The sequence below is a fragment of the Podarcis liolepis genome (genome assembly GCF_965112155.1).
Source record: "Podarcis liolepis genome assembly, chromosome: 5".
NCBI lineage: Eukaryota > Metazoa > Chordata > Lepidosauria > Squamata > Lacertidae > Podarcis > Podarcis liolepis.
This window is the reverse complement of record NC_139556.1, coordinates 11333722-11352155: the sequence shown is the minus strand read 5'-3', so window position 1 is coordinate 11352155 and position 18434 is coordinate 11333722. Positions and strand designations below refer to the sequence as shown.

The window sequence follows — 18434 nt, the reverse complement described above, 5'->3', positions numbered from 1 at the left end:
CGATGTTCAGACAGCCATGGCTTTGTTTGTGTGTGTGTGGGGGGGGTGCCCCACACCCGAAGGTCACGCGTGCAGGCAGACTGAGGCTGCCTGTGGGTGGGGAGTGTGCTCCCTCCGGACCCCACTCTGCGATCATCCCTACACTAATGTCCATCCCGTATCCAAATATATTCCACCCCCCTTTGCAGACGGACCTTGTTTTTCGCCGATTCCTTGCACAGCCGAGGGACTGCTGCTTATCACCCGCACGCCCAGCGCATCTGATTGTTCCCTCTGCTCCCTTGCATGCAGGATATAAGGCACATAGGAAGTGCACATAACCGAAGCGCTATGCCCTTCACTGCCGCCACCGCTGCTTCCAGCACTGCACCCAAGGTCATCACTGCCCAATACAATAGCCCAGCAGGCCTGTACTCCTCGGAAAACATACAGACCTTCAACGACGCGGTGGAGTCCAAGTCCGCTCAGGGCGACCAGGAGCCCAGCAAAAAGTAAGTGGCTCCCCAGTTTTGCACTCGACAGCACCACCACCACCACACAAGGGAAGCCCCGGTCTCTACTGTAGATGCACGGAGTGAGTGTATTCATGCTGTGACGCACCTCAAGACTTCTTTTCTTTCAGGTTGGCCACTCGGCTGGCGTGTGCCTGAGAACACCAGTTCTTCCAACACGACAAAGAAAAACTAATGACCTTTCTGTTCTTTGATTCCCCAGCTGCCTGTGCCGTTTCAGCGCGCTTTCAGTATGACGTACGAGCCTTTAAAATTGCCTCCCCACTCGCTCAGGTGCTCGTCGTTTCTATTACGAGAATAATTGTGGCTTTTTGTGATCCTCCCAGCGAAATGGGACGGTCTGGCAGAGGGAGCACAAGGAAAGACTTATCTTTTCAACGGAAGGTTTTGTGGTCTTGAAAGTAACATCTTTTTTGGGGTTGGGTTGAAGGGCTGAGAAACTTTTCTTAGATGTTTAAATCTTCAAGGTTACTTAAAGGTATCAAACAGACTGCTTCCTTTTCCAACCTCTGAGAGCTTTGCAGCAAACAGAAGTGTACCTTAATAGGAGAAAATGCAAATTAGAAGTGACATTTCTGCTGGAGGCATAAATGCTTCTGGACACCAGTTGTGGTCCATAGGAGGCGAGAGATATCTTGTTGGCCACTGTGTCCTGGACTAGAATGAGCCTTTGGTCTGACCCAGCAGGATCTTCTTATGCTTTGAATTGCTAAATATACCCTTCCACAGGAGAGGTTTTACGTCATTGTGGTTCGTGTGCACTTCACCATTGCTGGCCCAAGATATTTTGCTTCCTGAAGTGGAACCAAAATGCCCCCTGTCTTGACTAAGACTAGGACTTCTTTTTTTAAAGTGCAGATATTTGCATTATTCTGGCAGCAATTCCTGCCTTCATCTACCCATCCCTCATGAAGCGGGTCCCTACATTTTAATTACAGTGGTACCTTGTTTTTTTAACATCTTGAAAATCGAATGTTTCGGTTTTCGAACGCTGAAAACCCGGAAGGAACTGCTTTGTTTTTTCGAATGCTTTTTGGAGGTCAGACGTGCTACGGCGCTTCCGTATTGAGCTTTCCGGAAGTAAATGCTTCGGTTTTCGAATGTCTCGGAAGTTGAATGGTCTTCTGGAACGGTGGTCCAGTGCCGAGGGCCTTCTGGCGGTTCCCTCACTGCGAGAAGCCAAGTTACAGGGAACCAGGCAGAGGGCCTTCTTGGTAGTGGCACCTGCCCTGTGGAACACCCTCTCACCAGATGTCAACGAGAGCAACAACTACCAGACTTTTAGAAGACATCTGAAGGCAGCCCTGTTTAGGGAAGCGTTTAATGCTTAATAGGTTATTCTATTTTAATATTCTGTTGGAAGCCGCCCAGAGTGGCTGGGGAAACCCAGCCAGATGGGTGGGGTATAAATAATAATTTATTACTTAAGGCAGTAGAAACATAAGATGATTGGACCCCACTGAACTTGAAGTATGGGAAGCCCCAACAAAAATTTATAATTTGGCAAAATATTTGGACTTTATGTATTTGTATAATTTGGAATATTTAATGTGATCTGATTTGATTGTTAAAATGGAAAACTTAATAAAAATTATTATTAAAAAATTATTATTATTATGTTCGAAAACCGAGGTACCACTGTAATCTACCAGTAGAATATTGTGTCTCTTCCTGACCATTCCTTAAGGGCCTCACACCCTGACCTGGAAATTATTTTCCCCTAGTGTTTTATGAGATCCAAATAGCCCAAGTCTTATCAGTGTGGTAACTCATCCAGATGATCTCGGAGAAGGAATCCCTGTGGAGCAAGTTGAAATCAGGTAGATCCCTCGTCCCTTCCTTCCAACATGAGTATATTCTGCTTTGCCAGCCATCTTGACTCCTCTTTGCCTCGCAAATTCCTAATGGGTGAAGTGAGTGCCCTCTCCCTGTCTGTTAGCGCATACATAAATGTCTGTAAGACTTAACATTGGTGCATCAACCCACAGTCATTCAAATGAAGGGCTCACCCTGACTTCCATTTGTGCTGTGATTTCTACAGTAAAGGTTCAGGATTTCCAGTAGGGTTTTTGTTTTGTTCCGCCACTTTCCCCGGAATCGGAACAAATGTCAGTCGGGTTTGCTGCAGAATGTTTGTTCCAATTCAGTGCTAAACAGCAAGTTTTCCTGGGGAAAAACACGCTCTGACCTTTGTTTAGAAATCGCGGCACAAACAGAAGTCTCGATGAGTCCCAAGTTGTTCTGTGTTGATATTGTGCTGGCTCCTTGTCTGTGTGGAACTGTCTAAACCAGGCTTCCTTAAACTCGGCCCTCCAGATGTTTTGGCCTACAACTCCCATGATCCCTAGCTAGCAAGGGATGATGGGAATTGTAGTCTCAAAACATCTGGAGGGCCGAGTTTGAGGAAGCCTGGTCTAAGCCGTCTTTTCCAAACTTGGGTCTCCAGCTGATTTTGGACTACAATTCCCACCATCCCTGACCACTGGTCCTGCTAGCTAGGGATGATGGGAGTTACAGTCCCAAGAGAGCTGGAGACCCAGGTTTGGGAAACCCTGGTCTAAACGAAGCTGGTTTAGGGTTGCGGTTGATGCTGTAATTAATTTATGTCCTTTCTTCCCCACCTCCGTGGCCAATTATCATCCCGAACGTACCCCATCCTTTTTAACGCCCTCCTTTTGTGACCAGTCCTTTGCCACCTGTTGGCGGGTTCAAGGCTCCTTTTGCATCGGTCTATAACCCACTCCAGGCCTCTTCCTCCTCCCCTTTGCGAAGAAGGCACAGTACCTCGTCCATCCCCAGCCAAATCCGAGTGGGTCCCGATCAGCTCAAGGAAGTTGCTCAGATCTGCCCCAGCAGCCCTGTGGAAGTGGATGTGCCGGGACTCAAAGTGCGGCACGTACAGTTTAACTCTCCTTTACAGCTCTATTCACAGAAAAACATCCTGGATTCTTTGCAGGGGCAGATCTCTTACGTTAGCCCTACCTTCCCCAGGTAAATTTGCCTGCCTCACATGCCGTTGAATTATTGTCCCTGTGCACATTCACTTTCCTCATCCTTTCGTGTGCATCCATCGCTCACTCAACGCGGTTGATTGTTGCAAAAAATAAAAATAAAAATCTCTACATTCTTGTGATGGATGCATCTCCTCAAGCTGAGATTTGGGGTTGCTTCTGAAGTAACGTTTTGGAGCTTCCAGTCAGTGGAGGGGGCTCACTGTGGTGTAAATATGCTAGATTTGGGCATGCTTCTCTAATATTCTTTTTTTGGGGGGGGGGGGTTGTGTTAATCCTTTACACCCCTGTTCATTGAGGATCACCTTATCCCTCTGTTAAATAGTGGGTAGACATAGCAGACGGCGCAGCAATTCTCCAAACAGCTCTTGTTTATTCACAGACCAGAACAGAACTGAACTGAAGGGTTCAGTCAGCCTGCTTATATAGAGCTCCAGTACAACGTTACTGTAACAACTTTCTAAAACTATCCAATCACTGAACGTCACTTTCGATCCCTTATTTGCATAACTATCTACAGTATCCCACTGCTGGCCCAGGGTGAGAACTTCAGTACATCTCCATCACAAGATCGTGGTATTTATTAAATTCCTATACGGCCCTTCATCCCAGGATCACAGGGTGACGTACAATAGAAAAACACAAAAATACACAACCTGGTAGCAAGCAAAAACAATACCACCCTCAGTATGGGGGAGCCTTTCAACATGCAAACGTGGTTTCTTGTTCTTGGACCTAAAGCATAGTAGGATAAGAAAAGGAGAGAGCAAGGTCTGGATCAGGGAGAAATTTGAGCATGCAAATTACCTGTATATGGGCCTGTGGGAAATACTTTGGTGAGGACGACAACGTTACCTTGGAATTGGCCCTTGACGCATGAAGCCTGTCACAGTAGCTTTTCCCAATTGCTCGTTTTTCTTCTCCTGTCGTGCATGGTTCAGGTTGGTCAAACAGGCTTTATTCACACAAGCAGGAAGGATCTGTTCCATGGAATGTGTTGGATTTTGAACACCATTGCTGGCAAGTTGTGACCACTCTAAATGCTTTTTGTGCATGCCCATTAGCTACAAACAGGCCAGTTCCACTTAGTGTTAGAAATAAGGCATTGTAAGAGACAACCGGGATGCGGGTGGCGCTGTAGGTTAAACCACAGAGCCTAGGGCTTGCCGATCGGAAGGTCGGCGGTTCGAATCCCCACAATGGCGTGAGCTCCCATTGCTCGGTCCCTGCTCCTGCCAACCTAGCAGTTCGAAAGCACATCAAAGTGCAAGTAGATAAATAGGTATCGTTCTGGCGAGAAGGTAAACGGCGTTTCTGTGCTCTGCTCTGGTTCGCCAGAAGCGGCTTAGTCATGACCCGGAATCTGTACGCCAGCTCCCTCGGCAAGTAAAGTGAGATGAGTGCCGCAACCCCAGAGTCGGCCACGACTGGAGCTAACGGTCAGGGGTCCCTTTACCTTTAAGAGACAACTAGGCCTTTAAAGAAGCAATAATGGAATAGAGAGATGGTAGAAAAGCTTTAGCTATTCCAAATGTTGTAGAAACCTTGTTTTCTAACGGACTAAGAAATTTCAGAAAAGCTCCCATTTAAATGTGGAGTTCAACCGGCAGGAAACAGAATAGCCTTTTGATCTACAATTTGTAGAATCAGGTGCCTTTCCTCAGCTCAGTTTGAAAGCAAGATGAGCTGGGAGAAAAATATTGCAACCTGTTGAGCATGAAGGTATTGTGGTGTGGGAGAGAAAGAAAGATGCTTTTCTCTGTCATGGATGCTTTAGGTGAGATTCTGCAATGCAGGGAGTCTCATGCAAGCTCGCAGGTCTATAATTATCACTCATATGCCTCTTGATAGTAAAAAATTCACTCTACAGCCCAAACATATGTCTAGTTTTGACCTGGAAAATTCTCTTGAGGTTTAATTTCCGTGCTTTTGCACATTGTTCATGTTGTTATCTTCAGCAATTAGTTAGGAGTTGCTTTTAGAGACTGCAATTAGTGATTGCTAATGATAGTTCTGAGGGGAAAGAATTGGTGGTAGGTCATCATTGGAGCACTGGATTAAGTTTTGAAGGTACACCATGCAAGTTAAAACAAAATGTGATTGAACCTCTTCAGATTTAACATATTGGGTTTTGTGTATGTTTTAAAGCAATAGCTTGTCTTTTCCGTGTTTTATCTTGGATGAAATGGTTATATTTTTAACTTAAACAGCACCCCCACCTTAGGCCCGGTTGATATTCGTGTAATGCGCTGGAAATAATGTGCATTATTTCTGGCTCCTATGCCTAATGGTGAAAAGTCATCCAAATAGGAAAATAAAGGATCCTTCTTTGTGCCTTCTGGAAGGAGACAGAGATCTTTGCAAGGCAAAATGGAATGTCTGAATTGCCTCATAGACCTGGTTCAAACGTAGTTCATCACTCGATGAACATGAAGCGAGTCATCGCAGGTCAAACCCTATTGCTCTCGTATTGCCTGAAGCGCAGATGTTTCTACATGAAGCCTGTTACACGTTCAGCCACAGCCCAGTCAAGTGATATGCATGAATCAGCTCTTATTGTTCCTCTTGTCTGTGTCTCTCACAAACAGCGAGTCTCGTGGATCCAGTGTGTGGGGCAGCCAGTTATGCACACTTATTCATGTTCATTATGTTGTGCTTGTCTGCAGTTGTGCAGCTTAAGCCAGTCTTTTGTTTTGTAAATTGCCTGCTTGCCTGGGGTGAGTAGCAAGGGCTGCCTGGGAAAATCTGATTAGCAAACGTCACCTGTCTTATGCAGAGTGTGTAGCTTTCTCCCATGCAGCCAAGAGGGGGAATTTAAGCCTATCGATAACCCTCTTGTCGGACGTGGGTGGCGCTGTGGGTTAAATCACAGAGCCTAGGACTTGCCGATCGGCGGTTCGAATCCCCGCAACGGGGTGAGCTCCCGTTGCTCAGTCCCTGCTCCTGCCAACCTAGCAGTTCGAAAGCATGTCAAAAGTACAAGTAGATAAACAGGTACCACTTCGGCGGGAAGGTAAATGGCGTTTCCGTGCGCTGCTCTGGTTCGCCAGAAGCGGCTTAGTCATGCTGGCCACATGACCCGGAAGCTGTACTCCGGCTCCCTCAGCCAATAAAGTGAGATGAGTGCCACAACCCCAGAGTCAGCCACGACTGGACCTAATGGTCCCTCCTGTTAAAATAAAAGTATTAAAAATTCTGGAGATATTCTAATTCATCTAATTTAGTTTGGACCCAGAGAGACCAGTAAACCTGGACCCCACAGCCCAAGTGGTAGGCATCACACATTATATTCTGGAAGCACCAATAATGGGGGGGAAGTAACATAAGAATGGTGGAAGTATACAGTTAAAAGTAGTTTTAAAAGGGGAAATACCAAGAAACTACTGCTAGGAGGCAATGACTGGCTTTTCCTGCATTCAGTTGTAGATTTAATCTCACTGCCGCTTGTTTGTGCAAAGACACTTTCCGTCTCTAGTTGTTTCGCTCTGTGTCTTAAGTTTTCTCTTACCTTAAAACAACAACAAAAATGCTGTTAACAGATCTCCCAGCACTTCATTCACTAAAGGTGTTTCCTTTAATTTTTCCTCAGCTTGGACCAACTTAACCAGCCTGCCGGCGGTAACTTAGTGATTGACAGAGACTCTGAGGTCTACAAGATGCTGCAGGAGAACCAAGATTCGGCAGAGCCGCCTCGGCAATCCACCTCATTCTTGGTGCTCCAAGAAATTTTAGAATCTGAAGAAAAAGGTAAGGAGGGTGTGTGTGCACGTTGGTTTTTAAGGAACAAGGACTGTTAAGCTCAAAGACTTGGCTGGACATACAGAGGGAGTTAGAAGAAGCATTTGATCTTCATGACCGTTGCTCTGAACCAGCTCCCCTGTGGGACACACATGTTGCAAAGTTACATTGATGTTCTTAAAAATAGCAGCTGCGAGGAGGGAAATCGGGGGCTAGAGGGCAGGGAGGGGGTTTAATCTTTCCACACGGTAGTCCCGGTGGAAATTGCCTTCCCCTCGACCCCAAGAAACGACAATTTGGCTCGGGGGGGGGGGGGAAGCTCCTTTTCATCGCGCTCATCAAACCACATTCCTTATAGGGATTATAAGGGAGTGCTTTAGACTTCCTATGGGAAACAGCTCAGCTAAGTCGTTCTGGGTACTTAATATGGAGGGAAGCTGTTGAATGTGGGATAGATGCAAGATTGTTTGGTTTGGTGGGGGAAGCTGAGCTGGGAACTGAGGGTCAAAACTGAGCAGTGAAAATTCACCCAAATCTGCACTTCCGATATGGGCTGCCATACATGTTTTCCCCCGGACATTTTGGCAATTTGTACCCAGACACCATTAACAAATACCGGCTACGTTGGGATTAGAGGTCGGCTGGCAAGCCCTACGGCATGTGGCCTTGAAGACGAAGCTCTGGCTATGGCTCAAGCTTTGTTTTAAACCAATGGGTATTGCCCCCCTGATATTGAGGGACGATTTCCAATCATCGTGGGAAAGGGAGGTCACTAACGAGGTTCAATCCTGCGGATTGTCTCACCTTTACTTTGAGTCTATGACGTACAATCAAGCTAGAGCTGTGATTTCTCGGAGACTGAGTGACATTGCCAGACAAGAGGACATAGCCCAGGTAAAACCAGGGATGTTCCTAGGGGACCAGATTTATCGGACCATACCAGCCCCCTACCTTGCAGAAATTCACTATGTGGAATACCGTAGACTTCTTACAGCGGCTAGATTAAATGTCCTTGACTCTGCGATACTGTGGGGAAGGTACAGGGGAGTACCATACGCCCAGAGAACCTGTCACTGTGCCGTGGGTGTGGTTGAGTCCACCGAACACATTCTCTTGACTTGCCCTTCTTATGCAGAGCTTAGACAAAATTTTATAGACCCACTCCTATGTCAATCTAGCTTCCTATCCAGAGAAAACCAGGTTTTACACTTGCTGAATAACGTCACTAGAGCTATACCTTCCTTGGTGGCTAAATTTCTTTTCTTAGCTTTCAAGCGTCGCAAGACTTTAATTGATTGTATTGATATGGGGCTATCTGTTTAGCCCATTTTAGTGTTGGCTAAGCTCTAAAATCTTCCTGGAGCTTTTAATTGTGTATTGACAAATGTACTTTTTTCTGATTGACGGTCGAATAAAAGGTTGATGATGATGCTACGTTGGGAAAATTCCAGTCGTATGGCAACCCAACACAAAACCAAAACACCCTTATCTGCAATAGTATTCCTGCTGTAACCTATGCAACATTTTAGTCCTTCAAAACCACTGCCAAAAGCCACAGGGGTGGACTTCAGACTTTCAAATTTCAGCAACACCTTGTGAGGCCAAAATTTTGTTGGACATGCGTTGGTTTTGTTTTTTTAACTTCAACATGGCGCCAAGGAAAGATCTCCAATGATGCTGTTTTATTTCCTCAGCAGAAACCACGGCCTGTATTGTTGCCTTGATTTTATACTCAAGACAGTTCTCCTAATCCGTAATGCTGGTTGCTTTAAAATACTTACAGATCCCAATAAGCCTTCCGGATTCCGAAGTGTGAAAGCACCAACAACCAAAGTCGCGGCATCGATTGGAAATTCTCAGAAGCTTCCTGTCTGTGATAAGTGTGGATCTGGCATCGTGTAAGTAGCAGAACGAGCAGTCATTGGAGACGGCAATTGTGGAGAGGTTGTATGTAGTTCAGGCATAGGCAAACGTGGCCCACCAGATGTTTTGGGACTACAACTCCCATCATCCCTGACCACTGGTCTTGTTAGCTAGGGATGGGAGTTGTAGTCCCAAAACATCTGGAGGGCCAAGTTTGGCTATGCCTGCTGTAGTTTGAGGAAAGACTTTGCAGCTTTGAGAAAATGCTTAAGGGAGGGTTGTGGTGGAAGTTTTAGTATCAAGTACAGTGGTATCTCGGGTTAAGTACTTAATTCGTTCCGGAGGTCTGTTCTTAACCTGAAACTGTTCTTAACCTGAAGCACCACTTTAGCTAATGGGGCCTCCTGCTGCTGCCACGCCACTGGAGCACGATTTCTGTTCTCATCCTGAAGCAAAGTTCTTAACCCGAGGTAATATTTCTGGGTTAGCGGAGTCTGTAACCTGAAGTGTATGTAACCCGAGGTACCACTGTAGCATGTGAATGGGTAATCATGAACTAAACAACAGCCAAAAACCGCAGCAACTGGGTCTTAAAGCAACATGAATTGGCCATTATTACTCATGAGTGTAGCCTATTCATGTGATCTATGGAAAGCAGGGTCAATTGGCGATGTGAGGTTTTTTGAGTTTTGTAAAGTGGTACCTTGGTTTACAAACTTAATTCGTTCTGGAAGTCCGTTCTTAAACCAAAGCATTCTTAAACCAAGGCGTGCTTTCCCATAGCAGCAGGGGACTCAATTTACAAATGGAACACACTCGACAGGAAGCGGAACATGTTCTTATTCCGAGGCAAAGTTCACAAACCAAAACACCTACTTCCAGGTTTGCAGCATTCTTAATCCAAGTTGTTCATAAAGTAAGCTGTTCTTAAACCATAGTACCACTATATAAGGTTATAAACTTCATTAGGTAAAAGGTAAAGGGACCCCTGACCATTAGGTCCAGTCGGAGCCGACTCTGGGGTTGTGGCGCTCATCTCGCTTTATTGGCCGAGGGAGCCGGCGTACAGCTTCCGGGTCATGTGGTCAGCATGACTAAGCCGCTTCTGGCGAACCAGAGCAGCGCACGGAAACACTGTTTACCTTCCCGCTGGAGTGGTACCTATTTATTTACTTGCACTTTGACGTGCTTTTGAACTGTTAGGTTGGCAGGAGCAGGGACCGAACAACGGGAGCTCACCCCGTCGCGGGGATTTGAACCGCCAACCTTCTGATCAGCAAGTCCTAGGCTCTGTGGTTTAACCCACAGCGCCACCCACACCCCGTATGCCTATTTCATATGGTGTTCTTTCCTGGTCTGCCCAACTTGTATCACATTTACAGTCCTCCATAAGGGCAGAGGTCTGCAGTCGAGAGCTTCGTCTGCTCAAGGAGGCTGCCCTTCCCTCTGGCAGGTCTGTGGCAGCAGATTTTAATATTTTTAAATACGCGCCCTTATTGCATATTTGCCAGCACCTCTTCCAAAAGATCTGCATAGTAGCAAATGTGCCATGCAGCTGTGGCGGTGGCAGCTAAACATTGGGCAGGCAATCAAATTTCCCTGCCCTGTGCTTCAGTGCTGAGCTGATGTAATATTTACTGTATTAATTGTAATATTAATATTTGTGTTCTGCTTTTCCAACAACAAATGTTGGCAGAGCCACATCTGCTAAATGGTTTTAAGCTTTTGCCAGAACAGCACCTCTTCCAGATACGATGAATCACATTACAGTGGTACCTCGGGCTACATATGCTTCAGGTTAAAGGCGCTTCAGGTTACAGACTCCGCTAACCCAGAAATAGTACCTCAGGTTAAGAACTTTGCTTCAGGATGAGAACAGAAATCGTGCTCCCGCAGCAGCGGGAGGCCCCATTAGCTAAAGTGGTGCTTCAGGTTAAGCACAGTTTCAGGTTAAGAACAGGCCTCCAGAACGAATAAAGTTCTTAAGCCGAGGTACCACTGTACCTTTCTCTTTCTTGAGTAGTTGCATGGGTCATGGCAACTGAGAGTAGCCGCTGGGCCCATATAACACTGGTCCTAAAGGATCCACACTGGCTCCCAGTATGTTTCTGAGCACAATTCAAAGTGTTGGTGCTGACCTTTAAGCCCTAATGGCTTTTGCCCAGTATACGTGAAGGAGCGTCTCCACCCCAATCCTCCAGCCCCAGCTCCGAGGGCCTTCTGATGGTTCCCTCACTGCGAGAAGTGAGACTACAGGGAACCAGGCAGAGGGCCTTCTCGGTGGTGGCACCCTCCCTTCAGAAGTCAAGATGAGTAACTATAACCTTTAGAAGATATGTGAAGGCAGCCCTGTATAGGGAAGCATTTTAATGTGTAATGTTTTATTAATAATAATTTGTTCTTTGTACCCCACCCATCTGAGTTGCCCCAGCCACTCTGGGCGGCTGCCAACATTATATAGAAAAACGTATGTTTTTTATATGTGTTCGAAGCCGTCCAGAGTGGCAGCATATAATAAAATTATTATTATGGGTGCCCCCAAAGAATCCTGGTTATCGTAGTTCAAGAGTGATGAAAGTTATTAGCAGACCCCATTCCCCCCACAGGTCCACAATTCCCAGAGCGGTTTAACAATCAACCCCTCTTCGCAGCAACCTTTAATCCAAGTTATATGACCTTCCTAGGGACGCTGGTGGCGCTGTGGGTTAAACCACAGAGCCCAGGACTTGCCGATCAGAAGGTCGGCGTTTTGAATCCCTGTGACGGGGTGAGCTCCCGTTGCTCGGTCCCAGCTCCTGCCAACCTAGCAGTTCGAAAGCACCTCAAAGTGCAAGTAGATAAATAGGTACCACTCTGGCGGAAAGGTAAACGGCGTTTCCGTGCGCTGCTCTGGTTCGCCAGAAGTGGCTTAGTCATGCTGGCCACATGACCCGGAAGCTGTACGCCGGCTCCCTCGGCCAATAAAGTGAGATGAGCACCGCAACCCCAGAGTCGGCCATGACTGGACCTAATGGTCAGGGGTCCCTTTACCTTTTTATATGACCTTCCTGAATTTTGATCTTGGTACTGTTTTTCTTCCCAGAGGTGTGTTTGTGAAGCTCCGGGAGAAGCACCTCCACCCAGAGTGCTATGTGTGCAGCGACTGCGGAACGAACCTGAAGCAAAAGGGGCACTTCTTTGTGGAGGATCGCATCTACTGTGAGAAGCACGCCCGGGAACGGGTCACCCCGCCTGAAGGATACGATGTGATCACTGTGTTTCCAAAATGAGTGTTTTTCCAGCACTCTACCAGGCACCACTGTCTTCTGCCTCTGAATTCTCCTTGCAGTCACGGAGGCTCAGTGAGGCTTTTGCCAGTGGACCTTTTTAGTAAGTGAACCACTTCCATTTTTATAAAGAAAATCCGCTCGGTCGGAGGGAATTGCCCCTCTTTTTGATAATGCGACTCTTCTTCCGCAACTAAAAATTGGATACCAGAGGGCAAGCCACACGATTTTTCTTTTTCTACTCAATAAAAGGAGCTGACTCAAACCGCCGTCTGCTGCATTGTGTTTGATTTAGCATTGTGCGGACTAGATGCAGGGTAAACGGGAGTATATACCAAAAAAAGTTAGATTTTTAAGAATCCAGGTCAGCAAAAATATTGCATCTCCCACACCAGTGTGCTTTTCTGCTTTTCACTTTGATATCATTTACACAAGTTTCTTGTCAGGGCTAGGGGTGTGTTGCATGATGTCTCAGAGTTCTGCAGTCTGTGGAAAGGGCTTGCTTATTTTAGTTTCCCATGGTGTGGTTTTATAAAAAGAACTGCCTGTTCCCCGTATCCTTCTGCTTGCCTTTGTTTTTTGTTATTGCTGAAACTGAACTGTTTCTGAAGCAGTGCTTTTAAGTTCTTACATTCACTCTTTTGGTGTGAAATACTATGATGCAACTCTTTTCTTCAGACTTGTGCCAAGGAAAATACACTTCTCACTGGGCAGAGCAACTAATTCCTCCTTCGAGCAATAACATTAGGTATCTAGATAACAAAACATCCCCCCCCTTCCCCCGGTGGTTTGATAGCAGATTGTTGTAGAATTGGCTTTTACCTAGAGCAGTAAGGGGAGCAACTTTGCGATTTACTTTCATCCAGGAGTGCCAAACTGGGAGGGGGGGGGGGGAGCTGAGTTTCCCATCCTAAGGAGGAAACCCTGAATTGTCTCCCCTGCCTTGATAAATTTCTTTGGCTCTTTACTATCAGTTGGTACTTTTACACCAACCATTACTGACAAAACCCAAAACGATCTCAAAAAGATGTGGAAATGAGACACAAGTTAAGTAGTAACACGGACTTAGGTTCTCAGAACCTGGCACCTCCAGGTGTACAATTTCAAGCTGGGGGTTATTTTTTGTAGTGCTTCTAGGAGACAACTGAACACGTGGATTTGCAGTAACTCTGCTACCTTGCAAGTGCTGCTTGTTACAAAACAATTTATTTAGCAAAATTATCAAAAACTGAAGTCATACAGGTTTGGACTTTGAAACAAAATACATCGACCAAATAAAACCATACTTGAGGGCAAGGGGTAAGCATACTAAGAAGTAAAAAAACCAAAAACTCCAAATCCTACCATTTATCAGAACTTCCACAGGAAACTATAGTAGTATTTAGCTTTCCAGTTTGTACAAAGTCAGAGGATCTAAAATCCAAGGGGAGTCCAAAAGCTCTCTTTTCACATCTACACTTAGTAATGTTACATTTTAGAGCCTTATTTTCTTTCTGGAAAATGATACAACCAAAACAATAGTCTGAAATGCAGTTCTGAACTCTTAAGAACAAAGCAACTGTAAGGTTACAGTCACCTACTGCCTGTATCTCAAAACACACTCTCTGTGCTGACATCTTCAGAGTTTTCTAAAACCTTGAACGCTCTCGTTTTCTCTTTAAGTTGCTCAGAAGCTTTCATTTGGTCTAGGGAGAAAGAAGCAAGACACACAGTTTAGAGCACCTGCCTTGAACTGGTGGAACGGGAAATTTGAGTGGGTTGTGGCCTGATCCAAGGTGGGTCGCAACAGGAGTGCTATTGTGCAAAATATATGGTGAATGATTAAGGAAAAAGTCTCCAAAATGCATGTTTGGGTTAAAAATGGGCCCTAGGTCTGAAAAGCTTCAAGATACCTGTGTTCAGAAAGACTAGAGTCTCAGTAAACAGCCAGGTTGTTCTTTTTAAACCAACCTAGCCCTCCTTTATAAAAAGACAATGCTCTCTGAACTTTTGTCTTGTGTAGTTTCAAACTCTAGCATTCTTTTTTTGATAACACAATCAAATTGACAATGAATCGGACTTCAGTAGCTAGGCCGAAAGTTAAGTCACTACCAATGCAGTTGTTTCTCTCCTAGCACAATTGCTGCAGAAAAAAAACTGCTCCTTTGTGGCAAAACTGTGCGTATGTCTCGGAGTTATCAGCTGCACATTTTGTGCTAAGCAGCTTGCGCAGTAAAAACAGAGAAACAAAAATATTTAAAAAACAGGTAGTTGGTCAGAAGCAGCAACAAACAATTGTAATTGGGGAATCCCACCTTAAGGAATTGTATCTCTCAGCTGGGAGAATTCATGCTACACACATAGTTCACATTTGAAGCTCGTTTCTGGAGAGATTCAAATGAAAAGACACTGATATCTATACTTACCCATAAGGTCACTCCTGTCCAGCAGTAGCTCTAAATCTTTGTCAGTTATTACTTTTTCTCTTGATCCTTTAACCTCTCTACAGATGGAAAGAAAGTATATATTACTTTCAGATAGCTGAGTTCCAGTGCAACCATATTTATTTACTTGAAACTAAGCCCCACCATTAGGACTACAAGTCATTAAAGCATCTCTAACATACAAACCCTTCGTTAAATAAGCATAATGAATTTTTGCACATAAAAAACCAAATGGTTTCTTTGTAAGTAAGTGAGACATACCTGTCGTAGTCCCTGGACTGTAGCAGCTCCATTAATTCCTTGGGGTCCAAGCAACTCTTCGATTGGTTTATTCCAAATTTCCCACCTTTAAACTGATCTTGAAGTTAGACAAGAAAAAAAAAAAAACAACTTTGAGAGAGAGAAAGCACTGTCGCTTGGGCTTTCTGATAGTATTAAGAAACATCTGGCCACAACACTGGTACAAAAGATATTAGTTCATAAACGTTCTGTTCTCTGCACATTCCATTTTGTCTCGTGGCACACAATTATGGATCAGAGTTTTCTGAAACATTTCCCAAACAGGTTTGCGACATTACATTCAGTACAAGAAAACTTACGAGTAAATTGATTTGACAGGCACGTTTACGTGGTGAAAACACCATTAGATCCCAGTTGGGACGTGGGTGGCACTGTGGTCCAACCCACTGAGTCTCTTGGGCTTGGCAATCAGAAGATTGGCGGTTCGAATCCCTGCGATGGGGTGAGCTCCCGTTGCTCTGTCAACTCATCAACCTAGCAGTTTGAAAGCTCGCCAGTGCAGGTAGATAAATATGTACCGCTGCAGCAGGGGAGGTAAACGGCGTTTCCACGCGCTCTGGTTTCCGTCACGGTGTCCCATTGCGCCAGAAGCGGTTTAGTCATGCTGGCCACAGGACCCGCAAAGCTGTCTGTGGACAAACACAGGCTTCCTTGGCCTGAAAGCGAGATGAGTGCCACAACCCCAGAGTTGCCTTTGACTGGACTTAACCGTCCAGGGGGTCCTTTACCTTTAACCTAGATCCCAGTTGCTTTTCGCCAACTTGGGCAACATTCATGATGTTACACAGCAAGACCTGGTCTTGGTAACTCGTTCTCCCAGCTTGGTTTGTGCAAGTAAGATCCCCTAGGATTGCAAACGTTTGACACGTGTCTTTGACCTACAAAAGGAGAAGAGCCATCGGTGCAAAACGGGTGCTTTTTATGGAAATATTCTCTCTTGGCTAACCCTCCAGGGGCTGCTGGCCGGTGGCGGCCAAAGATGGACATGCCAACGCCCAAACATATGAAGGGAAAAGGAAGTATAAACTCAAGCCTGTCACTGTTTCCATCAGGTGATCATTGGGTCTATAAATAGTTATGCCCAGGTGTCAAAAGCAACAGGACGTTAAACCACAGTAATAGGGAAAATGCAGAGACACCTCCCTGCTTGTTCCTGTCCATCACAACCGACAAGTATCCATTACGTTGCTGCATATTTTTGAGGTGCTGCCTTTCAGTCAAGATTACCGAAAACTGATGCTGCCTGGACACGGCTATTTTTCTCCTTTTTACTTGCAACCTTGACTCGGCTTATCGCGGAGGGATTTGAGATTCAGCTCCTTTTAGGAGGAGACTGCCATCAACGAGTCTTTTCTCTGCCCACAGAGCAGCACATCTGAAAGCCCACGTTGCGTGTAGAATCCGCACACTAGCCCTGCATCTCTCCGGCGAGAGCAGGAGAGACAGCGCACATGGCAAGGAGCTTGCGAGAGCCTGAGATTTGATCTCCATTACAATCGGATGCCACCTGTTTTCTTCTGCCTTTCAACAGCTTGGGTGCTGCCTCTCACCCAACACGCCGAGTGCTAGTTAGCACCATCAAGCGGGCTACAATCTTGTGAACACAAGGCAGGTTAACTTCCAAAATCATTTTTGTCTCGCACGTCCCAGAAGCCAGGAAACAGCAGCAAAACTCTGCTCAAGGCGGTGTCAATGGCAACAGCCCTTGTGGCAGAGCAGCGGGCAAAAGCTCTCTTAAGTGTGTGATCATTTATTGCTCTCAACGTCAGCTGGTTTAAGCCTGTGGGTTCTACCACGGTACACAATCCGATGCATAGCCAAGCAAAGTATGTATAAAGTGTTACCGGAAAGTTCGGTGAAAGGTCACAGAAATCGGGCAGTGAGAAATATTTGAATATACAATTGGCATCGGAAACCCATGAAATGCTCACAATTGTGTACAGTGGTACCTCAGGTTACATATGCTTCAGGTTACAGGCTCCGCTAACCCAGAAATAGTACCTTGGGTTAAGGACTTTGCTTCAGGATGAGAACAGAAAGCGTGCTCTGGCGGCGTGGCAGCAGCAGGAGGCCCCATTAGCTAAAGTGGTGCTTCAGGTTAAGAACAGTTTCAGGTTAAGAACAGACCTCTGGAAAGAATTAAGTACGTAACCAGAGGTACCACTGTACAGAGATGAAGCTGTACGAGTGATTTAAGCGTTTCCATAAATGGCAGCAAGCCATCGAAGATGACCCTCAGTCTGGCGGGCAGTCAATGAGCAGAACGATAGCAAATGTCGACAGAGTTATTGATGCGGGATTGGCGTTTGTCCGTCCAAATGATGGCGGATAAAATTGCATATTCTACGTGAAATTGTTACTGAGGTTACTCAGTTGTCCCACCCTCCATATTCTCCTGATCTGGCCCCACCGGATTTCTTTCTTCTTCCAAAACTGAAATCTGCACTTAAAGGGCAGAGATTTCCCAACGTTCCACACATCCAAGCTGCTGTGATGAGGGAACTGAAAGCAGTACAAAAAGACTTCTCCAGAAGTTTCCAACAGTTCTGTGAACGTTGTCAACAGTGCATTGTATCAGAGGGGGCCTACTTTGAAGGCCTGTAAGGTATGTATGTATGAATATTTTTCGCTGTCCGATTTCTGCGACCATTCACTGAACTTTCCGGTCATGCCTTGTACATTTAGAGAAACCACATTCGTAGCTATTAGCCCAAGAAGGAAAATCTGTCAATTTTGGTAAGAAAAATGAAGTTGCTACTAACTTTTGTGGATAATCAGCTTCTCTAACTTCCTTTTGGCAGCAGCTCTCTCCACAATCTTCTGATCGATGGTGTTTGCAGTTACAAAGCGATAGACGACCACCGGCTTTGTCTGGCCTATTCGGTGACATCGGTCTTGGGCCTGGAGGTCAGACTGAGGGTTCTAAGAATGGGAAAGAAGGGAAATGAACTCCAGAGATAAAATTAAGGGGTTTGTTTTCCTTTTTCTGCAGGCAGTGCCAGCTTTCTCTGAAGAACTAATTCTAGCTCTCTGCAAGTTTGGGATTAAGGAAAAATATATTAATATATGGAGCTGCTTTATGCTAGGTTAGACCAGTGGTCCACATAGTCCTGTATTGTCTACTTTGACTAGTGACAGCTAAGGCAGGCTTCTCCCATACAAATGTATTTCACACACACAAAATGTGACCCCTTCTGACTACCAGGAATGCAGAAACCACTAAACATCTGGGGTTGGGGGGAAAAGAGAAATAATAAAAGTTTACAAAGTGCTGCTGTGGTGATGCCAGATCTGACTTGCTGCATGCAGACCATGTGCTCC

At 45.6% G+C, this 18434-nt stretch overlaps 2 protein-coding genes across 3 annotated transcripts in view; one reads left to right on the top strand and one right to left on the bottom strand.

Annotated features, from left to right (window-relative positions):
• Window positions 1-12655, top strand: part of PDLIM1 (PDZ and LIM domain 1) — a 39398-nt gene extending 26743 nt beyond the window's left edge. The window contains exons 4-8 of one of the 2 annotated variants that reach the window (XM_083505494.1): window positions 715-785; window positions 3198-3503; window positions 7113-7270; window positions 9045-9159; window positions 12207-12655. In XM_083505494.1, the coding sequence (XP_083361620.1) occupies window positions 715-785; window positions 3198-3503; window positions 7113-7270; window positions 9045-9159; window positions 12207-12393 (837 nt within the window). In that variant the 3' untranslated portion in view covers window positions 12394-12655. Of the gene's footprint in view, window positions 1-291; window positions 492-714; window positions 786-3197; window positions 3504-7112; window positions 7271-9044; window positions 9160-12206 lie in introns of both variants that reach the window. The other variant, XM_083505495.1, reaches the window with a different exon arrangement.
• A 922-nt stretch (window positions 12656-13577) lies between these two features.
• The window catches only part of HELLS (helicase, lymphoid specific), a 31657-nt gene continuing 26800 nt past the window's right edge, over window positions 13578-18434 (bottom strand). The window contains exons 19-22 of the mRNA XM_083505457.1: window positions 17876-18035; window positions 15075-15171; window positions 14796-14872; window positions 13578-14075 (exon numbers count right to left, since the gene is read on the bottom strand). Coding sequence (XP_083361583.1) covers window positions 13981-14075; window positions 14796-14872; window positions 15075-15171; window positions 17876-18035 — 429 coding nt within the window. The 3' untranslated portion in view covers window positions 13578-13980. The remainder of the gene's footprint in view (window positions 14076-14795; window positions 14873-15074; window positions 15172-17875; window positions 18036-18434) is intronic.